Source organism: Lactuca sativa, chromosome 9 (genome assembly GCF_002870075.4).
Source record: "Lactuca sativa cultivar Salinas chromosome 9, Lsat_Salinas_v11, whole genome shotgun sequence".
Taxonomy (NCBI): Eukaryota; Viridiplantae; Streptophyta; class Magnoliopsida; order Asterales; family Asteraceae; genus Lactuca; species Lactuca sativa.
The window spans coordinates 143631831-143650238 of NC_056631.2; the positions used below are offsets into that span (position 1 = coordinate 143631831).

At 31.7% G+C, this 18408-nt stretch overlaps 1 protein-coding gene across 22 annotated transcripts; it reads left to right on the top strand.

Annotated features, from left to right (window-relative positions):
• The first annotated feature begins 613 nt into the window (after window positions 1-613).
• Window positions 614-16712, top strand: LOC111891649 (22.0 kDa heat shock protein). Of its 22 annotated transcripts, none has more exons than XM_042897954.2 (12): window positions 614-1803; window positions 1942-2047; window positions 2150-2202; window positions 3000-3107; window positions 4194-4376; window positions 4456-4501; window positions 4630-4715; window positions 4851-4934; window positions 5037-5915; window positions 8034-8143; window positions 11674-11843; window positions 14051-16712. In XM_042897954.2, exon 12 carries the CDS (start codon window positions 15835-15837, stop codon window positions 16411-16413), a length of 579 nt encoding a protein of 192 aa, XP_042753888.1. In that variant the 5' UTR covers window positions 614-1803; window positions 1942-2047; window positions 2150-2202; window positions 3000-3107; window positions 4194-4376; window positions 4456-4501; window positions 4630-4715; window positions 4851-4934; window positions 5037-5915; window positions 8034-8143; window positions 11674-11843; window positions 14051-15834; the 3' UTR covers window positions 16414-16712. The 22 variants fall into 22 exon arrangements, with proteins under 22 accessions (XP_042753888.1, XP_042753897.1, XP_042753907.1 ...); XM_042897963.2 differs by having other exon boundaries at window positions 4882-4934; XM_042897973.2 differs by having other exon boundaries at window positions 4462-4501.
• The last annotated feature ends 1696 nt before the right edge of the window (window positions 16713-18408 follow it).

An 18408-nucleotide genomic window follows, 5' to 3' on the forward strand; every position in this document is an offset into this window, starting at 1 on the left:
TAAGCTGGTTGGGGGCAGAAGCATATTACATGTGGTGGCGATTGGATGGTTAAGGAGAGTTCCAGAGATGAAGGTGAATAGAGGAGTCCAGTAAACATAGGTGATGGTTGAATTTTGAAGTGATTTAAAATGTGGATCCTAATGTCTGCAAGAAAAAGGAATCCGCAGTGGAAATAAGTAAGCCACATCATTTGATATTATTTATATATGGAATGGGAAACCGGTAGTAGGAGGTAAGTTACCTAAATTAAAAGGATAAAATCAAGTTTACACCCCTAAGAGGCAAAAAAAAAAAGAGCAGGGACCTTTTAAAACAAAAGATGTTAGTTTGTTGGGTCATAATGATATTTTCCGTATCTTTTATTCCAATAGCTTCTTCAAAAACCAAATGGGGTCAAAGTTACGTTGGAGTAATTCAAAATGAGAGATCCATCAATTTTAGGAAATGTTTAATTATTTTAAGGACTAAATTATTGAAATTGTTTTTATCAATCGATCAAAATTACATGTTTGGTCAGTAATATATATATATATATATATATATATATATATATATATATATATATATATATATATATATATATATATATATATATATATTGGAGTCTACTGAGCGGTGTCTTTTAACGAATATGGTGGTGAGCACCTTGGCTGCCTGCTTCACGGAGGTGCTTGCCTGTTTCACCAAAATGCTTGCTTGCTTATTATCATAACCAGTCTTATCCAATTGGAAGTCGGTCACCGCCTTGCAAACTCCTGGGACGTAAGCTTCTCGCCACCGAGATGCTTCATTGACGTCTTCTGCCACTCCAGCTTTCCTTGATGAGACGTGTTTGTATCTCCTATTCATCTATCTCTTCACGTAATTGCTTCCCTCCTACCTGGCTTTACACGCCGCTATTGGTTTTACCAAATATAAATTTTAATTTCGACCAATAAGTTGATTAATTTGAAGCCCTAGGTTTTATTTCACCATCGATTTATGAATCCCTAAATCGATTTGTGAAGTGTTTAATCAAAGTTATCCATCTGCATGTATATTGAATCCCTAGAATCTAGATCGAGCTGTGCAATCTCCAACTACAAGTCACCAACTATTTTAAGCCAATAAGAAACCAATCTCTTTCCCATGTTTATTCTTTCCAATCCTTCGTCTCCTGTTTGTCGTATTGCTCTTCTTTGCTTCGTCAATCATACAACTCGCCACCTGCTGCTTTGTTTGAAGTGCCCATATCTCCAGCTCTCCGCCTCCTGCTTATATGACTGATGATTCGTTGCTTATTAACTGACATCCTCTTTTATGAAAAATCCCTAATTTAATTGCCTGCTTAGTCACAATCCTTCTTCTCTTTTACAGCTACCTCTTGCTTAGTTTTGTGGGTTCAACTTGCCGCCTCCTGCTTCTTTTATCTCTATCCTAATTTTGGTAACAACTGCCTCCCACTGCCGGTATACCATAGCTCCCCTCTCGTTCACATGGTTAAAGACGTTTACAAGATAGGATGATAAAGAGTAATTCCTTTTTCCGCCTCCGCTTCCCATGTTTAGGTTCTTTCTCTCCCTTCTTTGTTGCGGTTTATTTAGAAGCGTGTGTGAGTTATTTCGATTTTTTAAATCTTTCTTAGCCCTAAACCCACCATTGCTACCCCTATTTCGTATCACTTTCACCCTAAAATCGACGAACATCTATCAGTGCTTGCCACTGCTCCCTCTCTGTCTCTCATCATTTGCATTTGGGTGCCAGATTTTCAACGACTTCTAACTTGATGGTGTTAGAATCCAGTTTGCCATTTATTGTTTCTGGTGGGAAAAAGTTTCTTTGGTGATAGTATTTCTACTTAAATTCTTAATATCTTAATTTTCAGCAATTAATTTTCTACTCAAATTCTTAATTTTCAGCTATTAATCAACTATTTGTTACATCTTGCTCATCATTTTCAGGAAGGTTGGATGATGAACAGCCTGCAAAACATAAAAATAGGGAATGATTTGGAAACACTTTGCTTGAGACAACAAGTCTGGGAGCTATTAACCCATTCAAAAAAAAGTATTTAGATTTGCTTGTAGTTCTATTGATTTTAATATATCAATTTTGTAAAAATTTATTTTGATTCGAGTATGTCATGTAATTCTAATAATTTGATGACAGGGAAATGACACACAACATGAAAACAGAGCTCGGAGGTATACATTAGTTTGAAGGTATGTTCTGTGGACAAATTCTGTTAAGTCCCTTACTTGATAGTTGTTATAGATAAATTATTTTTGTTGCTAATTGGTTCATTTTCTTCCGATGATTGTAAGGATAACAAATAGTGGGATTATTTTTGTACTTTGAATTGATTTTTATCTTAAATCTCCTTAGATAATTCAAAGGCTTATAAGAGCTCAAAATTATAATTTTATCCATGTATCAAGTAAGATTTTGGAGAGGATTCTTTTCCATTATTAACTAAAATTACATGAAGTTAAAGTTGGGTCCTCTTCTTTGTACATATAATTTGGATGTTGTCAAAGTAACAATTTTGATACCCTTTTTTGCATTTGAATGCAAGCAATACCAGTATACATCCATTGGTTTGGATTCTATAATACACAAAATTAGTTGTTGCTTTTGCATTTGTTGGCTTTTTCCATAAAAAATAATAAATGCTATTAATAACAATATGCTTTCATTGACCTGTTTATTATAGAAGCATATAGTTTCATTTCTTCCTATTACAGGGTGCGGTTTTGGTTTTGTTTGTAGGGCAAAATTTCAGAAATAACAACTTACTTTCATTCGTTTTGTGTGTATTATACCATTTTGCTTCGAATTATTTCTATCAGAAGTCGATGGAAGGAGGCTATCTCTTAACACCTATTATAGCTCAAACAGAAGCATATGATGTGATTACTTGTTAATGTTACCATAAGAGCGAGAAGTCCTATTTATTTTCATCCTTTAATCAGCCTAAAGGACGGTGGTGTTCCTTTTGACATGTAATTTCATTTTGCAGCCTCTTAAGTGGGAGCTGAGATAAAATGATGTGATGAGTCCACCTTGTGGCCGCTTCAGACCAGATAATCCAAACCTGCATATTCTTGCAGATGGCATCTTTATAGAGGTAAGCTTACATGGAAACGAAATTCCACAAGGAAGATACATATATGTTTCTATTTCTTGGATTTAGCTCTTATGGGTTAAATGCAAAAACTTAACCAATTATAGCATACTATTTTGAATTTTTTTTTTTTTTTTGGAAAACATATCACTTTTAGTTTTTTATAAAACAAACCTATTAGAGCTTTGTACTTTGAGTTTTTTTTAATTAATAAAACTAGCCAATTATAGCATTTGACTTCGAGTTCTTTTGAAAGATAACCAACTATAAAATTGCACTTTTAATTTCTTTGTCAAAAACTAACAAATTATAGCATTGTAATTTTTTTTTTTTTGAAAAACTAACCAACTATAACATTGCACATTAACTTTTTTAAATCAACCAATTATTGCATATCACTTTGAGTTTTTTTAAACAAACCAAATATAGCAATATACTTTGTGTTTTTTTTAATAACTAACCGGTTATAGCATTACACGTTTATTTTTTCTTAAAACCAACCAAATATAGCATAGAACTTTGGGATTTTTTTTGGAAAACTAACCACTCGGATCATTGCTCTTTCAGTTTTTTTTTTTCTTTTTCTTTTTTTTTAACCAACCAATTATAGTAATAAACTTTTGAGGGGTTTTTTTTTAATTTACTCATAATAGCAACTTACATTACTTTACTGATTATAGCAAAATATAACAAATCAAGTGTATTGCATATGTTGGTAGCAAAATGTAAGTATGTTGCCATTGTGGGCTATATACTGTAATATCTGTACACTCAATTGTTGTAAGTGAGTATTCGTTTCATGTAATCTATGAAGTTCAACTGAGATCTGTTTATGTTGTATTACCCTTGATGTTTTTTAATCCTAGATTTTGATGCCATTTATCGATTTCTACCGCATGGGTTGAGTTTCTACTGGCTACCAACCTGCTAATTATATAAAAGAAAATCCTAAACTTGAAACCTAATTTCTAGCCATGGCTCTGAATGAGCGGCATTTGGTTTGTGGATGTTGTTTGTTTGCTAATTTTATTTCATGATATGATTATTCAGGTTGTGCTTGCCATTAATGGTGTTGTTCCCAATTTCTAGGTGTAGTGAGTCAGACTCTGAAGTAGACATTGATTCTGATTTTGTTGCTGAAACTATTTTGGAAGGAAGAGATATTTGGGGCTATTGGTGATGATTTTCAGTACTTTAAAGGTTGAAATTTTAGTCCAGCTTCAGCTGTGGAGACGGTCTGTGTGTTCCCCAACCCCAAGAACCTTTCAAAATGTAAGTTCACTTGGCTTATTTACTTATTACACACAATCATTAATCTTGTGGTTTTATCTTTTTGTTTCTTCATTCGTAGTAGCAGGGGACGAGACTATGGCTATTAATTGGGATGAAAAACAAGGGTAATATTTTGTTATTTTATGTGTTTTGGCTGCCTTTTGACTTTTTACATATAAATTTCACATTTGTTCTTTCTCTATCAAATCAATGTCAATTAGTTTCCTAACAATCTGATTATGCTGGTGAACAGGGGAACAAAGTGTGAAAGTTCTTTCCATTCATGCCAGCATTCATCTTCCTTATCTTCATATGTCGATGCATAATCTCTCAGCTGTGGTAATCACTATTCATGAGATGTCTTTTTTAGATAGAGGATCAATCTTAATAGTCATTAATAAAGCTGCTAAATTCTTTTTACTTTACTTATTAATAATTTGATGGCATATATTTATCTTTCTATTTTTTGTTAAGTCTTTCAACAATGCATACACTTCTGCTTCAGTTCAACTTCAACCTATTATCCCTTACGCATTTACAGTCAACAAATACTTACGGGTACATTTATCATTTCTAAACATGTTACACACTTATTTCCTGAATTTTTTTTTTTATCTTTTTATTTTGGCTTGAGGATTATGTGAATCTTGCCTTATGCAGGCTAGGACTTTGGCAGTTATCCAGAAAAAGACGAAACTGCCCTTCACTTCTTTTACTCTTTTCTTTTGGTAGTTTGACAACAAAATAGTCCCACCATAATATACCCCCTTTTTAGTACCTTATTGACCATACACTTCACAATAAGTACAATCATTTTTTTTTTCATGTAATCAAAGTTAATCGTAACCACTCTAATTTAATCGAAATTACAAATTAGTTTTTAACTATATGCCATCTTGAAATATATATTTTTACTGCAAATCTTCAAAAATTATCCAATTCTCGATATGTACTTTTTATTGTGCCTTATTTTAACTTTTTTACAAGATCTTAGACTTTTTACATTGTACTATTTAAGTTACCATTTTCGCTTAACCGTGATCGAACTTTGCTTCGGAATCGATTCTCTAGGGCCGTGATTATCACGGTCCTCATCAATTTCCTAATATATATATATGCATTCGTTCTGTTCCTTAGGTTTTGAATTTGTTTTCATACCTTGCAAACATGAAAAGATTTTTACCCTTAACCATTTCCATTTTCTATTTTATTTCATATTTGTTTAATATTAACCTAATAATATAAAAAGATTTTATTTCCTTAGGTTTTGATTTTGTTTTCATACCTTGCAAACATGAAAAGATTCTTACCCTTGAACATTTCCATTTTCTATTTTATTTCATATTTGTTTAATATTAACCTAATAAAGAATATTATTAAAAATAAAAAATATAGGTCCCTTCATAATCTCTTTCATTAATCTGCTGAACACTCTCCTATGCCTCACAATACTCTCTATCTTGTCTTCTCTCTTCTCATCGGAGACCACTTCTGCAATTGGACCGATGATGAAGCCCACAACAACAACACAAGTAGTAGGTGAGTTTGGTGAAACCTACAACACCCTCTAATATTCAAGAGCAAGCCTTCAATTTCTTGCTGTAACAAAGCTTAGATATGGGTTTTTCTTCAGAAACCATCCAAATTCTGACTACCCTCCATCTAGATTCGACTTCTCTCTAGTCAGAAACCTATGATACCCTCCATTGAAACTGATGACGCCCTCCATCTATGGTTACATATGTTAAACATGAATCAGAACCACCACCATCATCCAGAAATCGGTGTATTTTCGAATAGGATTTCGTCGATGTCCGGTGGCTGCCTGGCTGGTGGTGTCGGATGGGTGTATGGTAATGGGAGTGAGAGTGGGTCTATGTGTCTATAATTCTAATTAAACATTTTTTTAATTATAAATAATAACCCAATAAAAATTTTGAAAAAAAAAATATAAAATGTAATATAGTCTTTTTATGTCTGTGAGGGACGAAAAACGTGAGAAAATAAAACAATATGGACGTCCGAGTGCAAAATAAAAGTTAGGAACCAAATGCATAATTTTAACCAAACCACATAGACGATTTCAACAACTTGTTCGATGTTAACTTTTAGTATAAACTAAGATTTTACTCGCGGTAGGTTAGGCCGTAATAATAATAATAATAATAATAATAATAATAATAATAATAATAATAAATCAAGGCTTTCTACGCTAAAGGAGACTCACAAGAAAAATAATTTAAGTCTCGCTATGGTAGGAATGTGAGCTTCTAGATCTGGATTTTTGTTTTTTTTATTTTTATTTTTGTTTTTATTTATTTATTTTGTAAATTTAAGCTTTTAATATGGATGGATTGTTGACGGTGTTCGTCTATGGTAGAAGTACGTGATATTGGTGTTAGATTTGATTTCATATTTCTTACTAGGGTTTGGTGGTGGCTTTTAGGTTTCGATAGATTATTTTATAGTTAATTGTAGGTTAGTAGTGTCCGGTGGTGGTTGACAGTGGCCGTTGGTGTCGGATGGGTGTCTCATAATGGAAGTGAGAGTGAGTCTATATGTCTATAATTCAATTAAATATTTTTTTTATTATAAATAATAACCCAATAAAATTTTTGAAAAAGAAAATATAAAGGGTAATATAGTCTTTTTATGTTTGTGAGTGACAAAAAACGCGAGAAAATGACACAATAGAAACGATCCGAGTGTAAAATAAAAGTTAGGGACCAAATTCATAATTTTAACCAAAGCAAATGGACGATTTCAACAACTTGTTCTATGTTAACTTTTAGTATAAACTAAGATTTTATTTGCCGTGCGTTAGGCGGTAATAATAATAATAATAATAATAATAATAATAATAATAATATAAAATAAAAAACCTGGGGCTTTCTACGCTAAAGGAGGTTGACAAGAAAATTAATTTAAATCTTGCGATTGTGGGAATTTGAGCTTTTAGATCTGGATTTTTGTTTTTTTTTTTGTTTTTTTTTTTGGTAAATTTAAGTTTCAATATAGGTGGATTGTTGACGGTGGTCGTCTATGGCAAAAGTAGGAGGTAGTGGTGTTCATGGACGGATCTTTTATACGGTTAGGAGGGCTGTGCACACCCCCCCCCCCCCCCCCCCCCCCCCCCCCCCCCTCCATTTTTTTGGTAGAAGTAGCCCTTATACTTTAATTTTATACATAGTAGGTCTAAAAATATAAAACTTTGACTATGACCCCTTTGTTCAGCAATTTATATACAAATTATATTTTCGCCCCCCCTAAAAAAAATCGAAGCTCCGCCACTGGTGGTGTTAGATTTGATATCATATTTCTTACGTGGGTATGGTTAGGGGTGAACACAGTGTTGTTCGGTGCGGTTTTTGGACCAAACCAAACCGTAAACCGCAAGTTGCGGTTTTTTATAGGGAAAAAATTGATACGTGCGGTTTTGCATGCGGTTTTTTCGGTTATTTTGGTGTGGTTCAGTTTTTAACCGAAAAATAATTTTGTCTGGTTATACGGTTAAAATTGTATGGTTTTTCTGTTTTGTTATTTGGCTTTTGAAAATTAATAAAACTTACTCAAAACAAGTTCCTTATCAAACTTAATGAGCAATTTAAAATGAACCGGTCATAAAATAAACTAAACTTTTTTTTTTTTGCCAAGAAGTCGATCTAGCTCAGCACCAAAAAATCAAGCATCAAGAAATGAAGTAAACTCTAAGGTCCCGTTTGATAGTTGCTGATAGAGAAAGTGCTAACTGGGAAAACTCTGTCTTGGTAAGAAATTATGACCGGGTAAGAAACCATATTGTTTGATTGTACATCTGATTGAATGTGCTGAATCATGGAAAATGACCATTTTACCCTATTTCTCTGTACCGAAGATTTATAAAAACATACAAATTCTCATACAAAATGTTAATTATACAAAAATCCTTTAAAAATCCAAATCCTCAATTACACTGAAGTCCAAACACTAGCAAACCTGTACAAAAAACCACTTATCTTAAATATAATGAATGCAAAAACAATAACTAAAATACTTTTCATCTACATTTTATACCATAAATTCACACTTCAAATACAAACCCCCACATCAATATACCCTGGAATCACCAATTCTGGAGATGTCTTTAATTTCATTGGGGAGAACAACCTTGATCAAAATCATCAGAAAATGAATCTACACATTCTTCCATAGCTATAATCACTTCAAAATTGCATCCCTTTTAACTCTTCCTTTCTCACTATCAATCATCCTTTTATTATCTTTTTCACCTGATTTCATCTCCTTCCAACAAACAATCCATTTCCGCCTTCAGTCCCTATTTGATGCCATTGAAATCCTAATTTCATCTCAATTCTTCTCCACTTTCTACCTCAAACTCTCCTAAATCATAACCTTAGCAATACTACACCTACCTTTATCAGCAAAAATCAACAAAAATATGAACTTATCAACAAAAATCAAAAAAATCAGGCCTGAATAAATTCATGTGTTCATGTATGTGTGATCAGATATGTATTGTGTTCATGTATGAATAAATTCAATGATAAAATCAGCAAATGAACATTCAACAGCAAAAATCACTTGAAAAATCGAAACTTTCATTAGCAAACTCAGCAAAGGAGCGTAACAACACCAAAAATTGAAACTTAAAAATCAAAACTTGTAGAGAAAGAGTGGATCCAAGATGGCAAAAATCGGAACTTTTAGAGATAAAATCGAAACATGAAAACAGAAACGTACCAAATGAGATGGGGGAAGGAGCTTCAATCGGTGGGTTGAAGAAAAAGAATGGAGTCGACTTTGCTTGGTTGGTGCTAGAGAAGAAAGCAGCCGCTGAAAGAGGATAAGAAGGGGAGTCGCTGGAAGATACGTTAAGCAAGGGTACCGGTGGAAATCTTTCTATTTTTTCTAAGTCAGCTGATTTTCAACTTCTTTCCCAATCAGCTTTTTCTTTCCGATTCAGACGCACAAAAAATGTTTATCAAATAAATATAGCTGACCGAGTCAGCCAAAAAGGTCTGAGCCAACTCGGTCAGACGAGTATCAAACTGGGTCTAAGTTCCCACAAAAACAAGGCGCTGCGAACAATATGAAATTTTAATCAAAATAAGAGGTTGAAGAAAATTGCATCTATAACAAAAAATAAATATGGAAGTAAACAGTGAGATTGAAGCTATACATATCTAAAGTTGAATATATATATATATATATATATATATATATATATATATATATATATATATATATATATATATATATATAATGTAATAATGATAATTAAATAAATGAATTACAAAGATATTAAAGAAAAAAGTGGTTAACTAAGAATCTGAGGGTAATATGTATACAGTTGTTCAAATTCTTCAATTTTATTTATTACCGTCATCCAATTTTGATTATACATTTATAAAATTTTAATCTTTTCAAACATAATTCATGATTTTTCAATATATATATATATATATATATATATATATATATATATATATATATATATATATATATATATATATATATATATATATATATATATATATATATATATAGGTTCATGTGAGACGACCTAATTTTGTGAGACCGTGAGACGCAATCCTAGCCACTCACTTATTAGATAAAACAAAAACATTTTTAAAATGCAAAATAATTGAAAATTTTTGAATTTTTTTTTCCAATATTATTTTCGAAATATATATTTTCCAAAAAATAAATAAAAAAAATAACAAAATAAATAAAAAATAAATACAAAAAAAATATTTTTTTAATCTTTTCAAACATAATTCATGATTTTTCAGTGTGTATATATATATATATATATATATATATATATATATATATATATATATATATAGGGTTAGGTTATTTTGTTTTTACTAACTACTGTGTGCCAGAATGCATAGATCTGGACCATCGGATGGAATATAATCAAAAGTCATGATCTGAGGGTCTATGATAGTAGAATATGATAACATGTACCATATAATCACACAAATTTCAACATAAGGGCATTTTAGTCAATTAACCTATATTAAAAAAGGAAATTTTCAGATTTTTAGGGATGATTAAGTTATTTATTTTTTTAAAATCTGAATATTTTAAATTAATTCAATTTAAAAATCCGATTTTATTCTGTCAGAATGATAGAATGTCAACCATAAACTAGTAAATATATTTTTCGATTTTATTCTGTCAAAATGACAGAATGTCAACCCTAAACTAGTAAATACATTTTGAAAGACTACACAAAATCGATTCTTGAACTAATAATATATCAAAAATTTACATTGTATGATTGTGATTCATTGAATAATAACAAACATTCTGAAAGAATAACAAGTATAATTCTTAAAAAATAACAACATTCTTAAAAAATGAGTGTGATTATTTCTTAATTCATTCTTCAACCCTTTCCCATCAGGTCTTCAAGCCATTCTTGAAGCCATTTCTACCAGAAATTCATTGCTAAGTAATTTGTAGTGATACACTTGTAAAACCTGCACATTAAACATACAAATATTTAACTACAATTCTATCAGAATACAACAAATAATATTCTTACAAAATAAACTATTCTGCATGAATATTCTTTAAGAATTTGTATTATCAAGAATATACCCAACAAACAAAATAAGGAACTAGCATCAACCTATTCTGACAGAATAAGGAACTAACATTCTTCGGGTTCCCTGTGTTTCTTCTCGATACGCTCAATGTATTTAAATGCAAATTCTAACAGAATAAGGAACTAGCATCAACCTATTGTTATAAAAATGACATCCAACCCAATCTAAATTGAGTTATGTAGTTCTGAAAAGAATAAGGAACAAAGTGAAGTAAAAATATTAAAGATTTTTAACTATTTTTTCATTGAGGCATTTTATCGAACACATGGAGGCCATGACAGAATGTTGTTTCAAGAAATTACCTGTGATCAGATTAAGCATATCATGCAGGTTAGCGACTGTGTAACAAAAACAGAAACAAAAACAAAATTGTTTATGCAACTTGATTAGATTGTGATTTGAAGAATAAAGGAAAAATGAAATCAACGATTGAATCAATTAATCGGACCTTTCGACTAGCACGACCACTTCTCCACAACAGTGTTTTGGAGGTTTTGCAATTAATGCAGAATTTCTCTTCACAACTTACCGATTCCTGAGAAATCAAAACAGAAAGAGAAATAAGACATTAAAGAACTTATCTTCGAGCTTTGAAAATATTAATTAACGATTGACGATCGAGTGTGTGTATGTACCATTTCTGTTGTGTTGATTGTTGTTTTGTTTCTGGAAATCAGAATCCAAAATCAGATACCTGAACTTGAAATCAGAATCAGAGAGCTTGAAGGACGACTGAGAATTGAAGATGGAAAGGGAAAGAACCCTAACCGAGGACAAGGGTATGTGGATTACCGGACCAGAGAAATATTGATTCCTTGAATATAATACACGATGCAAGAGAGACTAGGTAAAAAAAAATATTGATTTTATTTCCTTAATTGCAGGATTTCTATTGAATGATTCCTTAATTAAAAAGTACAAATGTCCAGAATACCCTTAAATGATTTATTTAATTGTTTATTATTTCTTGAATTCTCATTGGTGCATTTAGGCACACAATACTTGCTAAAAACATTTGAACCTAACTCTCTCTCTCTCTCTCTCTATATATATATATATATATATATATATATATATATATATATATATATATATATATATATATATATATAGGTTCATGTGAGACGACCTAATTTTGTGAGACCGTGAGACGCAATCCTAGCCACTCACTTATTAGATAAAACAAAAACATTTTTAAAATGCAAAATAATTGAAAATTTTTGAAATTTTTTTTCCAATATTATTTTCGAAATATATATTTTCCAAAAAATAAATAAAAAAAATAACAAAATAAATAAAAAATAAATACAAAAAAAATATTTTTTTTAACATACTTTAGTAGAATATTTACATATGTGGTAAATGTAGTAGAATATTCTAAACATTCTAAAAATCATATTAGAATATGTAAAGTATAATATTCTATTAGTATATTTCACGTATTTAAAAAAAACGATAATTTATTTTTTATAGTTAAATAAAGTTCCGAAAATAATAATTAAAAAAAGAATTTTTGAATTTTTCCTTTTATTTTGTATTTTAAAATTATTTTTAGATTTGGTTTTACGGTCTCATAAAATTAGCATGGTCTCAAATGAATATATATATATATATATATATATATATATATATATATATATATATATATATATATATATATATATATATATATATATATATATATATATGTGTGTGTGTGTGTGTGTGTGTGTGTGTGCGCATGTGTGTGGTACGGTTCGGTTTCTTACGGTTTTTGCAAAACTAAAAACCGCACCTTCAGTTTTCGTTTCAGTTGCAGTTAATGAGGTTTTTTCTGTCTGCGGTTCGGTTTTTGATCATCCCTAGTTTTTAGCCTATGAAAGAAGGGAGAAAATTACTTATTTTAAGCATTTATCCCATAGGTCTTAGCACTTTAAGACCCATGTTTTATCAAATCAACTAGGTATTCTTTCTAAGAGCATGATGTTTGAATAAATTAATCAAAAACAAGTCTTCTTTATGGTCTCCTTGAATATTTTATAAAAATAAGAAGCTACTTTTTTTATAAAAACTCTTCTAACTTTTATAACTTATAACACATATAAATTAATATAAGACAACAACCCTTTTTGGTCAAAAAAGATGTACATGACATAATAAATCATACCTTATGATATATATTATGACATGTATTGATATTTAACATTTAAAATTAATATTTCCATGAAATAAATAATTTCAAATTAATTACACGAATTATATTTATTTATCAAGGATCAAATTCTTATAAGTTGCTGTAAATACGGCCCTTTAGTTACTTTCATCTTACACATAAATATAAAGTATTTAAATGATTAAATTCTATGTGTGATTATTATTACTGTTTAAGATATATGTTTTAGATTAAATAATATGAAATCATTCTACTTGATTTAGTCTTGTCTGTATTTTATCATACTTTTAATATATTGGGCAGAAAAAGGTTGTTAAAGATGAAACAATAAGGTGAGGTCGTAATCATTAAGGTACTATTATACCAAGGGTGAGTAGTCATCTAACAGAATATAGATGATGACAACTGACTATTCTAGACATTCTTGTGGAACATTGGTAGGTTCACAACATGTAGGTGTTAATGAACTATGCGTTCATTCGGTGTACTCTATCCACCAATGGTTGCCTTATTGACATATATTGATATGGAATCCCCAAAGCAGTATCATCTACTTGGTACTTACAGTGATCCTTTAGGATAGGTCCATTGAGATCATCATTTTAGGATCAGGGAGTGAAAATAAAAGGAATAGGTAATCGGGTAATGGTTTGATGGGAAATGTATAATTATAGAATTCAATTATTGTAGGTTCAAAACCATATGTGCTCACGAGGCTCCCAAGCCTGACCTATTCGGTTTATTTCTATTACAGATAGCGGTATGAATGCACAAGAATAATGAGTTTTAAATATGCTGAAGATTTAAGGAGTTTTTAGGACGTGTTTGCCTCTTCAGTAATGGAGTTTCTTGTTGTTTCTATCATGACAAATATTGCTTATGTAGCCTTTTTCCTTTTGCAGGTGATTGTCTGTTTGGCTCCCCTTTAGCATGCACATTCGCCCAATAAAAGTTGTGTATTGTTGGTTGTGATGGGGTTACCGATGGAGGTGTAGTGTTTGTGTTGTCGGTTGTAAATGGAGTGAATGTTAGGATTAAGCTAATTGGGTTAAATGGTGAGTCTAATAGGGGACGTGAGATTTTTTGTTTTTCTTGCATGTTTAATACATACGGTGTCAATGTTGCTACATAGCCTCTTAGATGCATGATAGTAGATTGGTAGTGTCCTCTTCTAATGCACAAATATGAAGGGACACCGGAAAAAGGTAGACAAATGTTAGGTTAAAAAACGATACCGATGGATGGACACTAGTATTGCTCTCATTTCCCTAAGTTGGATGTCAATTAGGAGTACTTTTAAATTGCTTAGGGTGAAATTTTTTTAGCCTTACTAATTTATATCGAGGTTCTTATATACAGACAAGAGAGTCTAAGTACTTGCTTTTTTAACCGTTTTATGAAGTTCTCCATAGGTTGAAAGGGTAGTATCCTTCAATATAATAATATTATATTTTTTTGTATTTCGTAAGATTTTGTGTAAGGATATGTACGGATGATTTTTTTGCTATAATATATTGCTTTCTTCGTTTTTCACAGTCGGTTTGCATTCAATAAGGAGAACCGCTTAGTAAGGTATGAGCGTATCGTGTTAAGCCGACATGCTTTAATATTGTCGTATCGTTTTTAGGCGTGTTCGGCAAAACTAGCGTGTAGCGGTTAGTAGGTGCCTAGTAGCGGATAGCAGGTAGCATTTGATTTTGGAGTGTTTTGTTGAAAACTACTCCATGTAGCTTTTCCGGTCACCAAACAATGTTTTTTCTTTTTTACTAGCGTTTTATTAAAAGCTAGAAGCCAGAACCTTCCAAACGTTGCGTGCTGAACACGCCATTTATATATGGGTTTACTTTGTTGAGCTTGACTGCTTTGATATTATAACAAATTCGTAAAATAAGTGTTCAGTTTGAAAAAAAAAATGCAAAATCAAATTTTTATAAAATTTTTGTAGAATTTATCATTTCTAAATTAATGTATTTTAAGGTTGGTATTTTAGATTTCATATTTTTTTAATTAGGGTAATTTGTCATTTTTAACTAATGTTAGTTAACACGTGGTAAATATTTATTTATAAAAGTATAAAAAGATAAGAACAAAAATAGACTAATAATAATATGGTATTATGGTAATTGATTAAACTTTACATTTTAAAATGTTTTATAGAATATAAGTTTCAATTTAATAAAATTGTAGAAAACAAAAAATGAAAAAAAAAAAGAAAAAAAAAAATACTTCGCAATCTATCAGAGAATTGAAATATCAAAAGATGGAAACAAACACACAATATTTCCCACACAAAAATGGGAATTAGTCTCGAGTGTATGTTCCTACTAATCTGTGTCAAATAAAAAAATAAGATTAAAAAAGTTTAATGGATTTTTATTGTATCTTTATTTTATTTTATAAATAAAAAGAAACTTATTTTTACATAAAAGCTAATTCCATACCTGTCTGGAGACTTCTAGATACACTCTTCTTACTTGCAGTCTCTCGAAAAACACAGATCCTTCTCTTCCTGTTGGAAGACTCCAGAGATCCTTTTCCCATCGCCTATATAAACCCAACATTCCTGATTCAACACAGAACTCGACAATCAAATAAAGGTTGTAGCATATCAAACATACTTCAATTCACTATCTGTTATTCGATTCAATCAACAAAGCCTACTTCTAGAAAGTTAAAACCACAAAAAATGCCGATGTCGAAAATGCATACGACCACATTATTTGCTTTGACAGCATTAATGGCTTTGATTACGATAAGCTTACCTACACAAACGGAGGCTCTAATCCCCTACAACAGACCTCTTTGGGACATGATGATCCCCGCCGAAGACCCATTCAAGATTCTGGAACATAACCCACTTCATCTTCCGAAAAACCTTGAAACGATCAACCTGGCACGAGCCGACTGGAAGGAGACATCCGGACATCACGAGATATCCTTGGATGTACCAGGGTTGAAGAGGGAGGACATAAAGATCGAGGTGGAAGAGAGCAGAGTCTTGAAGGTGAGCGGAGAGAGGAAGGCTGAGGAGGAAGTCGACGGTGATAAGTGGCATAGGGCGGAAAGGACGAGTGGTAAGTTCTGGAGGCAGTTCCGGTTGCCGGGGAATGTGGACATGGAGAAGATAATGGCACATCTTGAAGACGGTGTGTTGAAGATCAAGGTGCCGAAGTTGGCTCACGAGAAGAAACAATCTAGGGTTATTGATATCATGGGCCAGGAGAGCTCTGGTGGGGACATTAAGGCAACAAAGACTGCTGCGTGAATTTTATCATGCATTCAAGATTCTGGTTTGGCTTTCATGTTGTATTGAAGGACGACGTTGGTAAACTGGTAACAGATAATGCATTGTTAATACAGTAATAAACTAGCAAGATCATGCATTGTTAATAATAAACTAGCAGGGTATCCCGGGCTTCGCCCGGGTCGGTGTGTGTGTTTTTTTACGTGTGTCATTCTGAAATGTGTCAATGTTTCACATGATTCACTCCTTCAAATTCTTTTTATTATAGCATTGTATTTGGGAAAACATACAAAGATAAATAACAAATAGATTTGGGAAAACACTTTAGCAATGATAACAAAGTAACTCCGATCACCTTTCAAATTAAAAAACTGATGAATTGTTTGTTCACTTTAAACATAGAAGTGTATTACAATAAATTAAAAAAAAAAAAAAAAATCAGCTGGGGAAATATCTCTCTCTTGTGGTACAGAGACTGATACATAATTTTGAATCCACAGAGCTTTTCTATAACATGAAACAAAGAGAATGAAATTAATTTTATCCTTCCATAGATAGCAAATCGTGTATGTAGAGAAATCTAACAGTCAACAATGGCAGCCAATATTTTTCATTTATTTTTTTTTTCATTTTTAACCACAGTCATAAACGAAAAATAGACCAAATTTTGACATACTTCAAATCTCTTGAGCATAGTAAACAAAAATGCATAACTAGACGAGCTAATAACCCATTGAAAAATGACATGAAAAATGTGAATGTAATGACATATTAACGAGGGAATGGAACGATTAAATAGAGGTCATACAATAATCTAAAAAAAACTGTTTACCTACCTTTAACACTGTATTTTTTAAAAAACGTGGTTTAAAAAAAATGCTATTATAAACTTTACCTTTTTATTTCCATTATTATCTACTAAACTGTTAATAAGGTAATATGCAATAATTTACGAAAAATATAAAAAATGAGGTTGAAAAAAGTAAAAGAACAATTATATTTAGAAGCTTCAACATACAACAGATATACACGTAAAGTTGTGTTATATGCATCTCAATGTTAAAAGAAGAAAAAAAAATAATAATAAAATATATGTAATCATCAATTCTTTAGTTTTTTTGGAAACGGCAAATATCATAAAAAAGGCCATACCTTAGCAAGATGCTAGGGAGGGCAAAGAGTACAAGAAGAAATTACAAACACAAAAAAGGATTGATGCACCATTCAATCCACTGAAAATTACAATGTTCTCTCCTATATTTGATCTATGAAAACACTGTGGATTTCACCAAGTCTGCCACCTTAACCGGAGATATTCTAGATTTTTTGAAGAACCAATCACACCTTGCTTTCCAAATAAGCCATGCCGTCCCGTAACAAATACTAATTAAGCTTTTTCTCTTCTTTGCACACGTCCCCCATTGCGTTGAAAATTTCAATAATTCCTCCACAGATCCAAATTGAACATTTGAGATGTCACACCAACGGAACACCCATTCCCAAACCTGCACAACCATTGGGCATCGTAGAATCACATGGGATGCATCCTCTTCTTCATTTTCGCAATAGGTGCATAGGGGGGATTCTAGTTGAATACCTCGTTTGAGTAGAGCGCATGCGGTTGGTATTCTGTCTAGGTTTGCCCTCCACATAAAGCAAGTCACCTTCAATGTGATCTCATGAATCCATCTTAAGGGAGTCTCCACCAATGGCATGTTCCAGCAATCAATTTTTAATCTAAGAGCATCGACATAGAAAACACCATCACTAGATAGTGTGCACATCCACTTATCTCTTCCATTCATAAGTTGAAAATCACGGACTGTGGTAGTGAGCATGTTAATCTCACTAATCTAATCCACAATTCTTGGTATTGATTTCCATTCCCAGTTAACGACACCATGCTGAAGACGGTCACTGATTTTACAGTGCTTGTGACATTCTAGTTTGTATGCCTCTGGGAAGGAATTCTTCAGTGGCCAAAACATGGTATCATCTCCGGATCCAATTTTTTTC

What these genes read in the sequence shown, in the direction of transcription:
- LOC111891649 (XM_042897955.2), top strand. Translation starts at nt 15,835, where the DNA reads ATGCCGATGTCGAAAATGCATACGACCACATTATTTGCTTTGACAGCA.